This window comes from Malaclemys terrapin, chromosome 1, assembly GCF_027887155.1.
Source record: "Malaclemys terrapin pileata isolate rMalTer1 chromosome 1, rMalTer1.hap1, whole genome shotgun sequence".
Taxonomy (NCBI): Eukaryota; Metazoa; Chordata; order Testudines; family Emydidae; genus Malaclemys; species Malaclemys terrapin.
Window position 1 is genome coordinate 336115238 of NC_071505.1, and position 20313 is coordinate 336135550.

General features: G+C 43.3%; 1 protein-coding gene across 3 annotated transcripts in view; it reads left to right on the top strand.

Moving 5' to 3' along the window:
• TENM4 (teneurin transmembrane protein 4) overlaps positions 1–20313 on the top strand; it is a 752323-nt gene that overhangs the window by 681692 nt on the left and 50318 nt on the right. For all 3 annotated transcript variants that reach the window (XM_054015769.1, XM_054015770.1, XM_054015771.1), the window contains 4 exons: positions 891–1034; positions 2510–2759; positions 6094–6114; positions 17474–17706. In XM_054015769.1, coding sequence (XP_053871744.1) covers positions 891–1034; positions 2510–2759; positions 6094–6114; positions 17474–17706 — 648 coding nt within the window. The remainder of the gene's footprint in view (positions 1–890; positions 1035–2509; positions 2760–6093; positions 6115–17473; positions 17707–20313) is intronic.

A 20313-nucleotide genomic window follows, 5' to 3' on the forward strand; every position in this document is an offset into this window, starting at 1 on the left:
CTGCCAAACAGCTGTAGCACTCTCTGGGAGGGATGGATAGAGGAGGAGCGGGAACGTGGCGTGCTCAGGGGAGGAGGCGGGGAAAAGGCGGGGCCGGGGCGGGGATATGGGGAAGGGGTTGGAATGGGGGCAGGAGGGGGCCAGGCAGGGGTTGAGTCGGGGGCAGAGCGGGGTCAACCACCCACCGGCGCCAGAAGAAGCCGGCGCCTATGCTTGTAGGTGTTCAGTAAAATAATCGGCCTGATTCTCCTCTCACTGAAACTGATTTTACAGTGGTGTAACTAAGTTACCTTTAATGAAGTTATTCCTGATTTACACCAATGAAAGGGAGGTAAATCAGGCCTAAAGATTCTCTGGACATTATGAAAACCAACTCGCATTCAACCATTTTGTCTGTATTAGTGATATCGGCCCAAATTAATCTCTGACCTGTCTGTCAACTTTAAGGGAGTTTACTGATTTAGACCCGCTTGGATTATGTTTTGTTTTCTAAACTGGGCCATGTTTCTCTGCCTGCATCACTGCCAGGCAGCCTTAGCACATGAGGTAATGAATAGAAGCAACATACTACCATTTTGGAATTCTGGGACCATTTTTGCTAAACCCTTAGGTCACCCATTGCTTTGAATTGTGTCTGTGAGTCGGCGCCTTTTGAATATTTAGCACATTTGTCCAACATCTACTGCTGTGTTGACCTTTTTTATGCAGAGTGGCCTTTAAAGAGGAGAATATTAAGACTCTGCATTAATGTGACGGTATTTTAAATAGAATTGGCACTTGCCTGTAGAAATGGCCTTTCCCCCAACTAATTAAAGCTCTCAGCTGTGTGCTGAATGTGCATTTCTGAGGTTATTAACCTATGGGCTTCTTTTTTTCCCCTTTGCTCCCAGTTTCCGTGGGCTATGAATATGAATCATGTCCTGATCTGATCCTGTGGGAGAAGAGGACGGCGGTCCTTCAGGGTTATGAAATTGATGCTTCCAAACTCGGAGGATGGTCCCTGGACAAACACCATGCCCTCAACATACAGAGCGGTAGGTTGGCTTTAACAAATGGCGTGAGCAGGGTGATGCAGCGGTACAATGCATTGTTGCTTTTCACCATTAATAATTCAACCAAAGGGAAAACACACACATGCACACTCTAGTAACAAATTATTCATTGTAACCTACATTCAGCGGCAGCTTTGCGTGGGCAAATCTGAAAGGAATCAGCTGCTGTAAATCTGTTGTATATTTTTATGAAGTGTGCAGCCCCAGCTTTGTACTACCTATAAAGGAATGGGATTGAATGGTTTGATGTCCATCAGAAAAAGTCCCAAGGCTGAACCCTACATAAGCACATTCAGTGTATGCATACGGTCAGATAGGGTCCATCCTTTGTCGACCCCATTGAAAGCAAACCCACCCAATATAATCACACACAGCAAAGCATGGCATAATAATCATCCTTGCTGCCAGTGGTGAGAACGCAGCTTGGAATGTGGACCTGAGAGAACCTGTCCAATATGACTTCGATCCTGCTCAAGGAAACCTAATTCCTCGGCTTCAGAAGTCTTCCCACTCCTAAGTTCCCCATCCCTCAACTTCTGTGGCCAGCTGCTCTGCTAGAGCTCAGATCTCTTTGAAGCTATAATGCCTACATTCCTTAGCGCATGATGAGTGTTTAGAGACGGGGCATTTAGCTGGGCAGAATGACTAGAACATGGCCAAAGGATGGAAAGTTTGCACTACCCTGTGCGATTGTAGTGAGTACGGAGAGAGTAGCCCCAGGTCAGGTGGCACCACTAATGAAAACTTTCCTGGTCTTCTCACAAACAACATATAAGTTCCCCTGGGCCCTGCTGACGAAACCTACCCCAGTTAATACTCCACTCAGACTTTCCTAAGTGAACTACTACCACCCAGCATGTCCCTTGCCAGCAGACAACCCCAGTGGATACCCTCTCTCACTAGTGACAATTATCTTGACCTTCCAATCTCCAAAGTGTTTCTCAACCCGTGGTCGCAACCCCCAGGAGGGCCCCAAATAGCAATCAGAGGATTGTGAGGCATTGGACATTTTATTACACTCTAAAGCAAAGAAAAGCTTGGTCTCCCACCTAGCCACTCACCGTTAAGGTCAAGTCATCTCTGCCAACCCCTTGAAATACCCACACAAATAAATTACAGAGGCTGACCATTGTTAGCATCGATATATCTTTATAGTAAATGGGGGGGTGGGAGGCGGCAACCTGAAAAGGCTGAAAAACACTGTGCTCTAGGAGTTACAGCAGTCTGCCATGGGCCCTGGACATCTCATTTTTCACAGGATCCCACAGTACCTAGAGGCAATTCTGGAGAGATCTCTTTGTGATGTGGTGCAACATGAGTCTGGAAGCTGGGACACCAGGGTTCTATTTCCTGTACTGCCATTGATTCATTCTGTGACCTGGAGCAAGTCGCATGCCCTCCGTGTGCTTCAGTTTCACCATCTGTTTAATTCCCTTTCTGCTCTTATCGTTTTCTAGGCATCTTGCATAAAGGAAATGGGGAAAATCAGTTTGTCTCTCAGCAGCCGCCTGTCATAGGAAGCATTATGGGCAATGGACGCAGGCGTAGCATTTCCTGTCCAAGCTGTAATGGCCTTGCAGATGGGAACAAGCTCCTGGCTCCTGTTGCCCTAACATGCGGATCTGATGGAAGCCTTTATGTTGGAGACTTCAACTACATCCGAAGGATCTTTCCCTCTGGCAATGTCACCAACATACTGGAGCTCAGGTACACCAGGCAGCTCGCAGCCCGTGATAATTGTTCACCTTTGATTCTGCAGAAATGTTATGTACCCAGAGGGAAAATGAAACCCAAACTCTTTTTTTTTAAACTAACAGAATGGGCCAAATTCACCTCTGGTGCAAGTCCACTGACTTTGACTTACTCCAGGAAGGCATGCGACCTAGTGAATTCATCCAGAATGGAATCACAGGCCCAAAATAGTCTATCGCATTTCTTACCCACTAACTCAGGCTGAGTTAATGTGTCCTCCTCAGTCTGGTGAGAGACTAGTGGGAATTCTAAAAATTAACAGTCAGCCTCCGGGATAACCTACACTTGGAAGGACACACATCACTAATGATGATATGTGGAGGGTACTCAGGACAGAGGATCATTCATACCTAGGACAGTGAGCTCACCAAGGAACTCCCAGAGTCTGTGACTTCTGGGTGGGTTTTTTTGGACAAACATACAAACACCCCCAGCGAATTCTCCACTGAAAAATAGGGGCTGGGTGAAGAAATTCTGTCCATCTCCCCTGCAGGGAGATGAAGTGCTGCCACTTGCCCCCACAGAAAAGTGAAGAGAAAACTTCCAGTAGGAAGAGAGAGGTTTGCAAAGCAGCAAGCACAAAAGAGGGGAGGGAAGGAAATCGGGGGGAGGGGGAGGGGAGAATACAGATGAGTCATAAATGTTGATGAAATAAAATATATTGTGACCGAGTCAACGTTTGTGTTGACTCATCTGTGATATTTTCCCTCCCAGACATTTCATGACAAACACACTGTTCAAGGCAGTGGATCTGATTCTGATCTCATGCTGGGGCTACCCAGGATTAATTCCATGGAAGGCAGTAGAGTTAAACTGGTGTAAGGGACATCGGAATCAGGCTCAATGACTCTGCCTTAAGAGCCTGATCTGAAACCCAGTGAAGTCAATGGGAACCTAACAAATGACTTCAGTGGGCTTTGGAACAGGCCCTAATACAACATGTTTGTAACTGGAGTGGAGATTGAACTGTCCATTGGTGAATAATTCTGTATTGGGAGTTTTACATGGCTTTGTGTGTCAAGATGTCTAGTCAGTGATACGCTTTAGTCCAAGCACTCATTAACCAGTACATTGCACACGTGAGGATAAAGACAGGTTGTTGAATTTTTTTTACACTGACTAACCTATTGACAGAAATCCATGCAGTTTTTCTTAGTTTTAAATGGCATTTCGTTATCTGGCGAATCCCAGTCACAGACTGTGGGATGCTACATGATAAGACTTTATTTTTAATGCTCTGAAACAGCCCTCCACAGCTCTAGTGCAGACGTGCCCAATGCTTCCCTTTTGGCGTGTAGTTCCAAAACGCTTGTTGTTGTTTCTCTGCTTTTTTTCTGGTGAAAGTATTCATTGCATTTTTGAAACCCAAACATACCAAACCCCTCCTGCCAACACACACAAACAGCTACCAAGAACTTATCCATAATGTACAGCATCCCAGTGGGATGTAAGGGAAATGGGCATAGATGAATCTTTTCGGTACTAACAGGATACTTGTAAGAGCCAGTTTCTGAGAAGCTCTGAGCACCCACAGCTCCCAGAAGACCCATGTGCTTGCTATGTCTCAAGATTTGGCCTAAAAGTGTGATACTTCTCACTCCCCTGAGACGTGACTGTAAAAATGGTCCCTACTTACTCAGCAGATTTGTATTTCGAGTCATGTCTGCTGACAAAAATACGGCCCCAATCCTACAACGAGGACCTTCATTGACTCAACCGCAGCTCGTTGCAGGATCAGTGCCGAGGTTGCATTGCATTATACTCCTTTTCGCCTGAGGAATCAATGCCACTAAAAGAGAGTGAGCTAGATGCTATTTTTTCTTGCGCATCAACAACAGAATTGTTTACTAGTCAGTACACCTGTGCAAACCCACAGAAGTTCATTGGGTGCCACTGAGGGCCCAATTGGGCCTGCAGGACCTTTATTATGGGTGCTGATGTACAAGAAGAAAAGAATCCAGGCTGAGATCCCAGGGCTGGCACTTAGAAGACATGGTGTTTTCTATGTAACCTGAGCTCATTCAAGATGGAAATTATGGAGAGTCAACAAACAAGGAACTCCATGATAACATATTTACAGTCACTTCTCTGAGCGAGCCACAGCTTGAGTACGATACCCGGAGTGGGACTCCAAATATTGAGGAATGATTCCATGGTGGCCTACATTAAGGTGCAGAGCATCCTTCCAGTGCTGAAAGGTTATTTTAGTGATGGAGGCTGTGATTTCCAAAGGAGCCTAAGGCAGATAGGTGCCCAAACCCCACGGTAATGGCATGGGAGTTAGGTGCCTCGCTTCCCTGAGGGAGTTCTGGAAATCCCACCCTGAGTTCTTTTTGTATTTCAGCATTGTTAGAAACACCCTGTGCATATAGATTTGGTGGAACAGTCCCTGATTCCAAAAGAGCAAATTGGAAACCTTGAAAAAGTGACCTTGTTGGATTCTCCAAAGAGCCACAAAGTTTAATTTACTCCCATGTTAATCCTTCTGAAGCCATTACTGCTTTATCTGTGCAAACACTTAGGTTACAGGGGCCAAAAAGCACTTCTTAACTCACGTGTGCTATAAATTAAATGGGTACAGATGCAGGTTGACTAAAAGCTATGGGGGAAAGCCATTATTTTGGTCTAAATGGATTGTATCTGTGCCTCCTCAAGCAGCATTTCTTTTGAGATTCACACCCCCACTGTTTGGTACAGTGTCTTATTAGAGTGTAGTGCTCTTTTCTGGAGAGGGGAGGCAGCTGCAATGTGGCTTCCAGCTAATTACAATGGGGTATGTAACTTGGCCCATGAAAAAAAATCTTACTTGAATTCTGCGCCATAGTGTCTCTGAGATTCAAGCAGTGAACATAAAAGAAGTTGGCCAGAACAATTCTGCTGATATATTGCCTTGTAAAATAGAAAGAACCACAATCAGCGACAGTGAAAAAGCTGTAAAGCTTACTAAAGAAACAGGCTTCTATCCTGACATTATATTCCATGACAGATAATTAAATGTAGTGAGTGTCTCTGTGTGTGAAGTGTGCCTGACCCCATCTCCTGCATAAATGAGTACCTCTGAGCTGGTGAGATCATACTTCCTTTGTGATATGCAGCAGTACATAAGTGAACTCACTGACAAGTAATATCCAATATAAAGTATATCAGTGTCATGCCTGCTAAGTCTTTATTTATTATTGCATTGTATGGTACAGTTACTGTCAAGTTTTCAATCTGCTAATAATGCTTCTAACTCAGCCACTAACACCTCATACTTTCTTCTATTCCCTGCTTTCCTGCCGTCTGTCAGAAATAAAGATTTCAGACATAGGTAAGCCAACCAGTGGAGAATTTTATGCCTCTGCCTGTCTTGTTGCATGTTGTTATATGGTGAGCCACAAGTGCCATTTCCAGATGATTCAATAGCAAATGAAGCCAGTGTGATTAAAGCTGATGTAGGCGATCAGTCATCCAAACTGGAAGCCATTAATCATGCATCAGGGTCATAATGCAATTCTGTTTGGTCTATAAATAGTCATAGTCAGTCAGAATAGAGTATAAAGGTAGGAGGGAAGGAGGAAGGGGGCTCTTTGTCAAACAATTGAGTGAATGGCAAGACAAAGACAATTATCTATGTCATTTAAAAGGAGCTCTGGGTAACCCACTGGTTACTGTGTGTTACATGTCCTGACCCCCAGAGAACCACAGCTCTGTTACAGCTCCCAATGAAAACTCTAGAGGCTCATACTTTTAGCCTGGTTTGATCCCCAGTGATGGTTGTTATAAAAATTGGGACTTGCCCCGATTAGAATGGCTGTGAGCCTGGGGCACTAGGTGTGAACTTCCATTATCATTCAGAAGTATTTAACCCTTAGGGCTGGTCTACACTGGGGGGGGGGGGGTTGGGGGGGATTGATCTAAGATACGCAACTTCAGCTACGAGAATAGCGTAGCTGAAGTTGACGTATCTTAGATCGAATTAAAATTACTTATTTCGCATCCTCATAGCGCGGGATCTACGGCCGCGGCTCCCCCGTCGACTTTGCTTCCACCTCTCGCCGAGCTGGAGTTCAGCAGTCAACAGGAGAGCAATTGGGGATCGATTTATCACGTCTACATTACATGGGATAAATCGATCCCACGGGTAGTGTAGATGTACCCTTAGTGTCCGTTCTGCAGCCCTCTTTGTGTCTGATCCACAGTGGGTAGGAGAGCACTTTGGAGCAGGCCCTTAAGGGATCGTCTGCAAGTTTCCAGCTTATGCTGTATTCCAAATGCATGGCATTGTTGTGAGGTTTTATTTTCTGTTTAGCACAACTTGAAAGAGCTACAGGGCCAAGTGTAAATTCTGTTTCCTGCAGCAGATAATTTCCTTCACCTAATCACACATCAAGTGTCACCCAGTACAAATGGCCTAGACCTCACACAAGCGGCAGTAGAATTCATCCCACTGGGATCTGCTCAGTGCTACTGAAACCAGCAACACTGAACTCCTCCTCCAGGGGGGTTCAGCACTTTAAAGTTGACAGCAAATGTCTGCCATCAGCAGTGGCCAGTGCCACAGTAGGAGATCCTGGGAAAGAGTGGGAAGGAGGGCAATCATGCGGGCACAGGAGAAAGGGCGAGTCAGGAACTAGCATAGGGTGAGTGCTATGGAGATTGTTTCAAATGTTAAAGGAGACAGATGAAATATGAGAGACAGAGAAGAAAGTGTCGTCCTTGTGCCCAGAGCCCTCACCTGACCTGCTTGGCAACACCTCTGCCTGTTCCTCCTAGGAACACGGAAATTTCCAGACTGAATCCGATCCATGGTCCATCTAATCCAGTATCCTGTCACTGACAGTGGACAGCACTGAATGTTTCAAGGGAAAGTGTAAGAAACCCCACAGTAGGTAGTTAAGGAATAACCTGTCCCCCAGAGAAGGTTTCCTTCCTGACCCCAATAGTTAGAAGTTGGCTTATATTCTGAAGCAGGAGGGGTTTTCCTAAAGGTCCTCCTTAAACACATCTCTTCTGACAAGACCTAGTCCTTGCAGAGGGAAGTGTTCACAATATAAATGTCCATAATATGGAAGCAATAAGTCTGAGTGCCACACTGCTCTACATATTCACCTTGCTTTTTCTTGCCTGTCCTTCCCCCCCCCCCCCCCCTTGCATTTGTATGTGGTCTGTCTAGAGCACAAGCTCTTTGGGGGCAAAGGCCATGTCTTTTAATCTATCTGTAAAGTGCCTGATATGTTGTTGGCACTATCCTGTCCAAATAATAAGAAAAGCTAAAGAACCAAAGGAAAGGGAGGATGTATCATGAGAGAATATTTAGGACGAACAAACCCAAAGTAATTGGGGTATTCAGTGAAGTCAGAGAGGAGGCCTGGTGGTTCATAACCATCAGAGGCAAGAGGTCACTGTGGAATTCTACATGGCTAGAGACAGATGAGAATGAGCAGACTGTGGCCACCAGAGAGAAGAGTAACGAGAGGAATTCCACACAACTAGAAGTTTCAAATCGATATCAGGTCCTCAACATGAAAACTTTCGAAGATACCTCTCAAGATCCAGCAGATCCAAGGGAATGGAGAGGTGTACAGGACACATATGTGGATGGCAGTTTGGCCCTACCGATAAGAAAATCAAGCTTGCTGGCAAAGAGTCTTCCAAACATTCTAGAAAGAAAGATGATCCTTGTTGGGTATTCAATACTCAGAAGAACCAAAAGAACATTCTGCAAAGGACAGACAGACAACAGAACAGTGTGCTGCCTTCCCGGAGCCAAGACACTAGACGTCGCTCTAAGATTGGATAGCCTTCTGAAGTCGACAGACAAGGACTAATGATACTGTGTCGTGGGATATCACACAGATAGTAGATTACGTCAGGGGACTCAACAATGTGAGGAAGAAGAAGAATATCCAAGCAATTTCCTCTAAGATTTTTCCTGTCCCATGAGAGAAAAAGGACACATGATTCTGGTCGTGACGCACTGGCAAAGTAAGTGCTGTAGGGTGTAGGGTTTTGTGGAACATTGGTCCACCTTCTGTGGGTAGAAGGAGCTGTATATTTTAGATGGCCTCCACCGCAGGAGAAAGGGGACCAATCTCCTTGAGGACAGGCTGGCTAGAGTAGTCAGGATGGGATTAAACTAAACACAAAAGGGGCGGCACAAAGGGGGGAAGATATTTATTTTATCTATTTATTTATTTATTTATTTATTTAAGAGCAATCAGTTAGCACAAAAAGAGATGCTGAAACCAAAATTAGTCAAAGAACCAAATGACATAAAGAGAAGAAATTCTTGAATTGTCTATACACCAATGTTAGGATTCTAGGTAATAAACAAAATTAATTGGAATTGCTCATTTTTTAGCATAAATTCAATCTAGTTGGTAAAAACCTGGTTTGATGGTAAACACTGTTGGAATGTTAAAATCAATGGTTATAACCTATTTAGGAAGGATCAAGTGGGCAAAAAAGGAGGTGAAGTGGCACTCTATGTCAAAAATGGCATTACCTGTTTGCGTCACTGATAACTTAGAAGAAAAAGATCTTGAATGCTTATGGATCAGTGTGCTAACAGATAAAGCACAAGATGGAGTATTAGTTGGTATCTGCTGCAGACCATCAAATTACACTATGAAACAGGATGATCACCTCCTTACACACTTCTCAATAATGTGTAGGGAAAAACTTGGTGATAGTGGGAGAACATCAATGTGAGTGACATATGCTGGAGGTCTCATGCTGCTAATACTAATACTAAAACATCCGTTGAATTTCTAAACATTATAGATGACAATTTCCTAACTCAAAAAGTAATGCAACCAACACGGGGGAATTTTTATTAGACCTTGTCTTAACAGATAAAGAGGAACTGATTACAGAACTAAAAACAAATTGTAGCTTAGGTACACGTGATCATGACTTGTTCACATTTATAACGTGCAAGCAGAATAATGTTCAGTAATATGTATACTTAATAGCGCCAATTTCACAAAACTGAAAACAATTATGAGCCAAATGAGCTGGGAGGAAGAATTTAATCAGAAAAATTTCAGTGATAACTGGGAATCATTTAAGAACACCTTACTAGAGGTCCTGAAAGAGACAATCCCACAATTGAGAAAAAAGGCAGTGCTGGTTAAAAAACAACCACCTAGTTTAGAGGTAAAGTGAAGGCAGCTATAAAAAAATATTTTTTTTATAACAAATGGAAGAAAGGGGAAGTTGATAGTAATGAATATAAATAATAAATTAGGGACTGTACAAAATTGATAAGAGAAGCAAAGGAACACAAGAAGAAAACTATGGTCTGAAGACTTAAAGACAATAAGAAGGATTACTTTTAAATATATTAGGGACAAAAAGAATCCTTTCAGTGGTATTGGTCCATTAGTAGGTGGAAATGTTAGAATTATCAATAATAATGCAGAAAAGGCAGAAGTATTCAATAAATATTTCTGTTCTGTATTTGGGAAAAACAGATGATGCAGTCTCGTCCTACAGTGATAACACTCTTTCCATTCCACTAGTCTCTCTGGAGGATGTTAAACAGAAGCTACTGATCTTAGACATATTTAAATTAGCAGGCCCAGATAATTTGCATCGAAGAGTTTTAAAAGAACTGGCCATGGAGCTCTCTGGACCATTAATGTTGATTTTCAATAAGTCTTGGAGCACTGGGGAAGTTCCAGAAAACTGGAAGAAAGATAATGTTGTGCGAGTGTTTTAAAAGAATAAATGGGATGACCCAGGTAATTATAGGCCTGTCAGCCTGACTTCGATCCTAGACAAGATAATGGAAAGGCTCATATGGGACTCACTTAATAAAGAATTAAAGGAGGGTAATGTCATTAATGCAAATCAACATGGGTTTATGGAAAATAGGTCCTGTCAAACTAATTTGTTATCTTTTTTTTTTTATTAGATTATAAGTTTGGTAGATAAAGTCAATAGTGCTGACTTAATATACTTAGACATCTGTAAGGCATTTGAGTTGGTCCCACACAACATTTTGATTAAAAAACTAGAATGGCATAAAATTAAAACAGCACACATTAATTTGATTAAAAACTGGCTAACAGATGGGTCTCAAAATGTGATTGTAAATGGAGAATCATCATCTAAGTGGGTGGGTTTCCAGTTAGGTCCCGCAGGGATTGGTTCCTGGCCCTATGCTATTTAAAAAATGTATCAATGCCCTGAAAGAAAATATAAAATCATCACTGATCAAATTTGCAAATAATAAAAATTGGGTGAGTGGTAAATAATGACGAGGATAGGTCACCAATTCACAGTGATATGGATTGAGGTTGCAGGAATAAACCATCCCGATGTGCAGAAAGAATAGTAAATAGGCAGGCGACCAGCTTGGCTTAACAGTGAAATCCCTGCTGATCTTAAACACAGAAAAGAAGCTTACAAGAAGTGGAAAATTGGACAAATGACCAGGGAGAAGTATAAAAATATTGCTCAGGCATGCAGGAGTGAAATCAGGAAGGCCAAATCACACTTGGAGTTGCAGCTAGCAAGAGATGTTAAGAGTAACAAGAAGGGTTTCTTCAGATATGTTAGCAACAAGAAGAAAGTCAAGGAAAGTGTGGGCCCCTTACTGAATGAGGGAGGCAACCTAGTAACAGAGGATGTGGAAAAAGCTAATGTACTCAATGCTTTTTTTGCCTCTGTCTTCACGAATAAGGTCAGCTCCCAAACTACTGCACTGGGCAGCACAGCATGGGGAGGAGGTGACCAGCCCTCTGTGGAGAAAGAAGTGGTTCGGGACTATTTAGAAAAGCTGGATGAGCACAAGTCCATGGGGCCGGATGCGCTGCATCTGAGGGTGCTAAAGGAGTTGGCAGATGTGATTCCAGAGCCATTGGCCATTATCTTTGAAAACTCTTGGCCATCGGGGGAGGTCCCGGATGACTGGAAAAAGGCTAATGTAGTGCCCATCTTTCTAAAAGGGAAGAAGGAGGATCTGGGGAGCAACAGGCCAGTCAGCCTCACCTCAGTCCCGGGAAAAATCATGGAGCAGGTCCTCAAGGAATCAATTCTGAAGCACTTAGAGGAGAGGAAAGTGATCAGGAACAGTCCTGCACTTAGGATGGAAGAATCCCATGCACTGCTACAGACTAGGGACTGAGTGGCTAGGCAGCAGTTTGCAGAAAAGGACCTAGGGGTTATGATGGACAAGAAGCTGGATATGAGTCAATGGTGTGCCCTTGCTGCCAAGAAGGCTAATGGCATTTTGGGCTGTATAAGTAGGGGCATTGCCAGCAGATCGAGGGACATGATCATTCCCCTCTATTCGGCATTGGTGAGGCCTCATCTGGAGTACTGTGTCCAGTTTTGGGCCCCGCACTACAAGAATGATGTGGAAAAATTGGAAAGAGTCCAGTGGAGGGAAACAAAAATTATTAGGGGTAGGAGTCTGGACCACATGACTGATGAGAAGAGGCTGAGGGAACTGGGATTATTTAGTCTGCAGAAGAGAAGAATGAGGGGGGATTTGATAACTGCTTTCAGCTACCTGAAAGGGGGTCCCAAAGAGGATGGATCTAGACTGTTCTCAGTGGTAGCAGATGACAGAACAAGGAGTAATGGTCTCTAGTTGCAGTGGGGGAGATTTAGGTTGGATATTAGGAAAAACTTTTTCACTAGGAGGGTGGTGAAGCACTGGAATGGGCTACCAAGGGAGGTGATGGAATCTCCTTCCTTAGAGATTTTTAAGGTCAGGCTTGACAAAGCCCTGGCTGGGATGATTTAGTTGGTGTTGGTCCTGCTTTGAGCAGGGGGTTGGACTAGATGAACTCCTGAGGTCCCTTCCAACCCTGATATTCTATGATTCTATGATCGCCTGGTAAACTGTGCACAAACAAATGGGTTTTAATACATCTAAATGTAAATGTGTCCATCTATGGATAAAGCAAGTAGGTCATACTTACATGATGGGGGACTCTATCCTTAGAAGCATTAACTCCGAAAAAGATTTGGGGGTTGTGGTGGATAATCAGCTGAACATGAGCTGCCAGTGTGATGCTATGGCCAAGAGAGCTAATGCCGTCCTTGGGTGCATGAACAGGGGAATCTCGAGTAAGGTCAGAGAGATTATTTTACCTCTGTATTTGGCACTGGTGTTACTGCTGCTCTAATACTGTCTAGTTGCGATGCCCATAATTCAAGAAGGATGTTGATAAATTGGAGAGGGTTCAGAGAGGAGCCACCAGAATGATTAAAGGATTAGAAAATATTCCCTATAGAGAGAGACTCAAAGAGCTCAATCTTTTTAGTTTAACAAAGAGAAGATTAAAGGGTGACTTGATTACAGCCTATAAATATCTACATGGGGAACAAATATTTAATAACGGGCCTTTTAATTTAGCAGAGAAAGGTATAAAAAGATCCAATGGCTGGAAGTTGAAGCTAGACAAATTCAGACTGGAAATAAGACATACATTTTTAAAGGTGAGAGTAATTAACCATTGGAACAATTTACCAAGGGTCATGGTGGATTCTCCATCACTGACAGTTTTTAAATCAAGATTGGCTGTTTTTTTCCTAAAGGATCTGCTCTAGGAATTATTTTGGGGAAGTTCTATGGCCTGTGTTATGCACAGTGTTAACCTATCACTTTAGCATATGCTGAATAAGGAAACCAGACCTCCCTGGCTGTGTTTTGGGACCCAGGTCTTCAGCTGGTGTAAACAGGCACAGGTCCAATGACTTTAGTTCAGGATCTGACCCTCAGTGTCCACATGACATACTGAGATGGCATCATAGTGCTGTGCCACAAAGTTTGCCAAATTGAATCTCCCGAAGCCTAGCTACAATTCTTTGTGGCTGCTGCAGATTATAGCCCCAGAGGAGTAAACTGCCAAAGCAGGCTCCCGTGGTTCCTCCTGAAAATAAGAAGATGTGCAGGGAGATATCTGAAAGGAAAATCAACTCATGCTCCTTGCTGTCAGCCCATCTCCAGTGGTGGCAGCATCAGTGTGGTGGATAAATATCAGGAGGCTACAATTGATTTAGGCTTCAGATGATTACAGAACCCCTTGTCTGTTTTGCTACATTGTATATCTCAGAGATGAGAGAGGATGGAAAGAGGGAAAGAACTGATCTGTGTTGCCCCAGGCAGACTTATTTCAGTTGTTATTCAGTTCAGTCCAATTTGCTGCTTGGGTTTGCCTATTGATTGGGACATTAAATAAATAGAAAAGACCAGTAACTGGAATTTCACGGTCTCACTGCTCTCATCTTCTCACTGACGGAGGGAAATAGTTTTGAACTTTCATAGTAATAACGTGGTTTATTCAACGCCTTTCTTCCTGAAGGATCTCAGAGTGCTTTTACAGCTGAATACATCCACAACCACACTGGAAAATGATGCACAGCTGGTTCTGGAGTAGAATGATGCATCTAAATAGGTCTCAGCACAACAGTTGAGGTGGGAAATTTGGGCCAAGGCCATTGGGGCAAAATCCTACTTAACATTGGTACATGATCTCCTGGAGGCGCATGTCACTTTACATAAGGAATAAAGATGTGATTCCTGCCCTGAGAAGCTTGCAACTTAAAGGCCCATCAAAGTCAACGAGAGCCTTTCCAATAATATCAGTGGCCTTTGGATCAGCACCTGGGAGTTCAGTTATGCATGATGGGCCAACTGATACTATACTGTAGTGTAATTTACATGGGGAGCATTGTCCAGGATAGTGGAGTTATCCTCTGCTTTTGTGAAACATGCCATAGGATTTTTAACTTCCACCTGGACAGCTACGAAAGGTGTGCTACTCTCTGCAACATCTCATCCACTGAATGGCACCTGTACTACCATACGTCTATGCCAGCATTGACTGCAGCCCCTAGTCCTGGTGGGTCAAATCCACCTCTCTGCAGGTATCGACCACAAAGCCTATTCACTCTAAATACCACTTGCTGGCCCTTTGCACAAGGGTGACGGTTACCTGGTGTGACTGTAACCATAATCATCTGACCTGCTGCTGCTAACAGAGACCTGCTTGCCACAGGCGATCTCCCTCCCAAGTGTAATCAGATCAAAGGATAGGCACAGCTTCTGATTTTGTCTAGCAGCATAGCTCACTCCATCAGTTATTGTGGCTCTGCCTGCTGCTTTCTGTTGTTTTGAGAGTGCAAAGGGGTCAAGCCATAAGACTGAGAGATGGACTAAGACTTGAACCAATAGGAATTAACTAGATGCTTTTTGATCCCTATTGTTGGTCCAGTGCAGTGCAGCTGAAATGACAGCATTTGGTATAAAGCCATTTGCAATAGTAACAACAAAGCTGGCTTTAGAAGGGTGATTAGTTGACTGAGGAGCCTTTCACTGCTGGATCACTGGTTGAAATCCAGACCAGGCTGCAAGTCACCCAAAGTGATTACCGTCTGATGAGTGGTTTATTTAAAATAAATCTTTACCTCCTACCTTTCTGAGGTTCACTTTATTAGTAATTATAACCGTGCTACTGTGATAACGCATTTACAGAGGATTAACACTAGCAGCAGCCAGTCCGATTTGTCCTTAGAATCTGTGAATTAACATTCACTCATTCCAGGAATCTAAAATGAGAACTTAGATTAGTAACTCTAACCTTGGGTTACCAGTAGCTTTTACCAATATTACATAGAAGGGGCAGCTGTTAAAGTGACTGATGAAATTTGAGCAAGAGGTGGCATTTTGATTTTTTTTTCCTGCTAATTGGAGCTGTTCTATTTGGTTGTCTGATCAGTTGTTAAAATGGACTGGCATTGACTTTGGTGTCGATTTTGCTTTCATTCTATGTGGGGGTTAAGATTAGGGACTATTTGGGGCTCTCTCTTTGTGAGAAAGGTACAGCTAAGACAAACGAGGATACAAACCACCAGAGCAAGGCTACGAAGTCCAATAATAAATGACATTAGTAATATTTTGCGGGGACTGAGAGTCAGGACTCCTGGTTCCCAGGCAAATGACACTGCAAAATGGCAAAGTATTCTTATTAATGTCCTCCTCTGTCCACCTTTTTTCACATAGTAGAGATTATGAACAGCTCAAATGCTGACTGACATTCAGCTGAGCCTTGTAAAGGCAGTTAGCTGAAAACACAAGGGCCTGATCAAAATGGATGGTGGATTCCCATAGGGCACCTTTTTTCACCAGGGTGGAAGCCACTTGCTTAATGTGAGTGACATGTAGGTAAATGAAATAATACCCTACCAGCCTGCTGTCATTGGAAAGGAATACAGATGGAGACTGAACTGCCAGGTGGAGCTGTCTTGAAGGTCAGAGCATTTTATTTAGCACGAATCAGTGTCATTTGTGGAGATGAAATCTGTTCAGACTTTAATAGGATAAATCACAAGGGATCTTCTAGGATAAATCAAAAAGGCTTTTTTTTCCAAAGCAGTAAGTAATTTGAATGAAGGACCAATGCATGGCTTTTAACATTGAGACTCATGCAGTATTTTGAAAAGAAAGGGCGAGAGCAATTCCTGATAAAGGGGCGAGGAATCAGCATTGCCACACCGACATCCCCAACTGGCAGCTCATAGAATAACTGATCACTAGGATGGCTTAATGCTCATTGAGTGCAAAATCCACCCCCTGTACATTTGCCACAAATTTAGTGGGAATCCGATGAATTTAGAGGAAGTGGAGTATGTGGGAGGAGAAGTTTTCAACATGTCCTGACAGTTAACTTTCAACTCCGAGAGGGAAGTAGAGCTGGGTTCATGCCATAGGTTTAACATTGTTGATTCCCAGGCTCAGAAGAGAGTGTGAATCAATAGCTAGCGATGGCAAACACTTAAGTTGAATAATAGAGAGAGAATATTATACTGTATATAGTTTCCTCCAAAGACCTTGGCTTAAATAAATGTCTAAATTCAAGTCTACCGCTGTTTCCATCTAATTCTATTATACAGTCTCTATTTAGACTCTGCTGCTTGATCCATTTCTGACTTTGGTCTCAGTAGCATTTATATAAAACAATATATCATTTTGCAGTCTGCCCACAGTGTTTTCTCAACCTGCTTTCTAGTTTTTCTGGAGGCAGCGACGTCTAGTGGTTAGAGTAGACTGGAATCGGGGTCCCTTCTCTGCTGCTGGCCTGCAGTGTTACTTTGGGCAAATCATTCAACCTCTTTGAGAGTGATTTTAAGAGTTTGATCGATGCTCCCATTGAATTCAATGGCAAAACTCCCATTTACTTTCACAGGCATAGAATAGGACCCTCATGACTCCGTTAAGTAAATGAGAATTTTGCCATTAAATTCAATGACAGCAGAATCAAACACTACATGAATAATAATACTTAGCTTTTAGATAGTGCCTTTTATCCCTAGATCTCAAAGCACTTTACAAAAGAAGTTATTTTTTTTTCATTACAACCATTTAACAGACGGAGAAACTGAGTCATAGAGAAGCGAAGTGACTTACCCAAGATCAAACTGCAATGACTCCCACTCCAGTTCCCTATATATTGGACCACATTGCTTCTCTTTAATTAGCTTGTGATGTACCCAGCGTTAGTACTATTGGAGTGTATGCAATAATGAGCTAAATCCACTGGATGCAGAGCTGCAGCGCTTCTCCTTCAACATTTTATTCCTCCAAACTATTAATGCTGCCCGGTGTGCTTAGGGAAACAAATACTGAAATCTACCAATGAAGATAACACTCCTGTATATTTGTTTTTCAGCCACAGCCCAGCTCACAAGTATTACCTAACATCAGACCCAATCACTGGCTCCATCTACCTCTCTGACACTAACAGCCGACGCATCTATAAGATCAAGTCGACCTCCATCGTGAAGGATGTTGTCAAGAATTCAGAGGTGGTGGCAGGGACTGGGGATCAGTGCCTTCCCTTTGATGAAACCCGCTGCGGAGATGGGGGCAAAGGCACCGAAGCAACACTCACTAACCCCAGGGGTAAGACGCAGCCTCTTTCTACAAGCATTTTAAAGCGGGCTTTGAAAAAGGTGCCAAACCAACAGTTCTGGAATACCACAGAACAGGTATACACGCTTCCCCAAGGCAACCCGCTAACATGCCTCAGGGTACGTCTACACTATCGGGGATCGATTTATCATGTCTAGTGTACATGTGATAAATCGATCCCTGATTCCTCTGTCGTCGACTCTCGTACTCCACTGCGGCGAGATGCGGAATCAGAGTCGACTGGGCAGCAGTCAACCCCACCCCGTGAGGACGCGAGGTAAGTCGACGTAAGATACGTCGACTTCAGCTACACTATTCTTGTAGCTGAAGTTGCGTATCTTAGGTCAATATCCCTCCCCCCTCCCCCCCAGTGTAGACCAGGCCTTAGTCCTGAGCTGGAGGGATCACCGCTAGGGATGAATGGATTGTTCAACCGCAGGCCCTTCCAGTCCTTAGCCTTGTATTGAGACTGCTAAGAATGGTGCCTATTTGGAGGGGGGTGATTTTATGGACTTGTGTCCAGTGTGAACTGTACTGAGAGGACCAATCCATTTCATATACCACTTAGCCCCCCAAAACACCATGAGAGAATTACAATTTTTGATCACTACCCATCTGGACTACATTCAGTTAAATTCAGTTCAGTTCATTGAGACTTTATTGGCATAAAAGGCTCTGCAAGTGTTGCTGTATATAAAATAGAGACAAACCCCTCAGGTATCTCTCAGAGGTAAGTTGAAGCCAGGGTTACACACTGCAGTTTGATCCCTTGTGATACAGGGCTTGTCTACATGAGAAAGTTACACCGGTTTAACTACAAATATGATTTTAAGCATTATAGTTAAGCCCATGCAAAAGGCTATGTGGACACTAATTTTGATACAAAAGTGTCTTATTTCAATGTAGTTTAAACCTGTTCTGGTCAATTTAACCTAAACTGAAATAAGCCCACTTAAACCAAAATAAGAGAGTTTACATAGACTTTTACACTGGTTGAACTAATTTGGTTTAAAATCACACATTTAGTCAAACCAGTGCAACTCTTTATGTAGCCAAGTCCTCAGACTGGCAATCTAAAATTGACGAGCTGTGCATGCAATTACCAACCTCCTGAGCCAGCCACTGTTCCTCGATAAATCCAGTCTTAAGACTAGATTGCAGTGAGGCTGTGATATATGTAGGAGAGAGGGTACTGTTGGCTTTCACATCTTTATTCAAACATTTCAACCAAAAAGCCCAGATACCTTTCCAAGTAGGACATATGCTTCCCATGCATGTGTTATCTCACTGGGATGGTGGCCTTTACACTCATTTGGTTTTGCTCAGCGTTGACAGGCTTGTGTTGCAAAAACTTGTTCTCACTTTAACGATGGATTGTATTCAAATGCAGTGGCTGGGTTGCAGCCGAAGGGAAGTCAGCCCTGCAGTTTTATTTTTTTTAGAGGAAATACCTTCATTCATACTATATGATGGACGGCTGCATGTGTAAAAGTGAGGGAAGATCCTCTGCAGAGACTGACTGATGCTGCTGTTCTAGATGAGTTATATGCGCAAGGAGCCCCTTCTGCTGCTCTGGTTGCCTGTCTTGTTGCCTGTTGGTTAGGAACCTAGGGAATTATTTACGAGGTGTTGGCTTTAAAAACAAAAAACTCACACTTGGGCCTCCTGCCCAGCTACATCTGCACATTTAGCGTCAGTGTGTAGCAGGTTTCTCTCTCAGTCACAGGGAGAGGTTATAGGACCCCGTTTTCCATCAGCACTCCCATCTCCAAGCCTGTGCACCTGGCTGGAATCTCTGGAGTGGGGGAACCTCCTGACAAATACATGGGGCCTTTCATGTGTCGCTTTCACAGTGGAGCAGTGGAGGTGGAGACAGCAGGGCTGTGTCTGTCCTGGCTAGACGGGTTGGGAAATTATTTTTCTTGACATACAGATGACATTATTGTTATGGCATCCCAGAAACGAGAACTGATTTAGCGACCTTTTGTGTCGGCTCCAGTTGTGAATCTTTGTTATGTGTGGGCTAGTTATGATTCCTACATTTCCCCCTCTAGAAGGTGGGGGAAATCATACTTTCCTTCCTCCTAGGGGTGTTGTGAGGCTTACCTAAATAATATTTGTAGTATGTTGTTATGAAATTGTGCAAAGTATTACGGGGGCCACTGAGGGGAGCAGAACTCAAGAGCTCTGGACTCCAAGCTTCATGATCTATCCTCTTAGTGATTTGAACTCTTGGGAGGCTGCTCCTCCACCTCAAAAGTGAAATCGGTGTGAATATATTCTTTAAGGCATCTCTGATATTTCTTGTGCTTCAATGTAGAACCTGTTTGGCCTTCGGAAATTTTGAAAAATAAAACCACATCGAGGGTGAGAATGGCAATCACCAGAAACAAACTGCCAAAACATGCCACGTGAATTTTCATATACGTTTTGTCCCGACTTTCATCCAGCTCTACTCCCACCCATGGATTTGTAGAGTCACCTGAGTAAATAGCTCTGACTAATGTGACTTGCTCCCCATTCATCTCAATAAATTATTAACACTGAAAACTAATGTTGACAAAATAATGTCAACTTCATTTACTAGCTCACTACCAA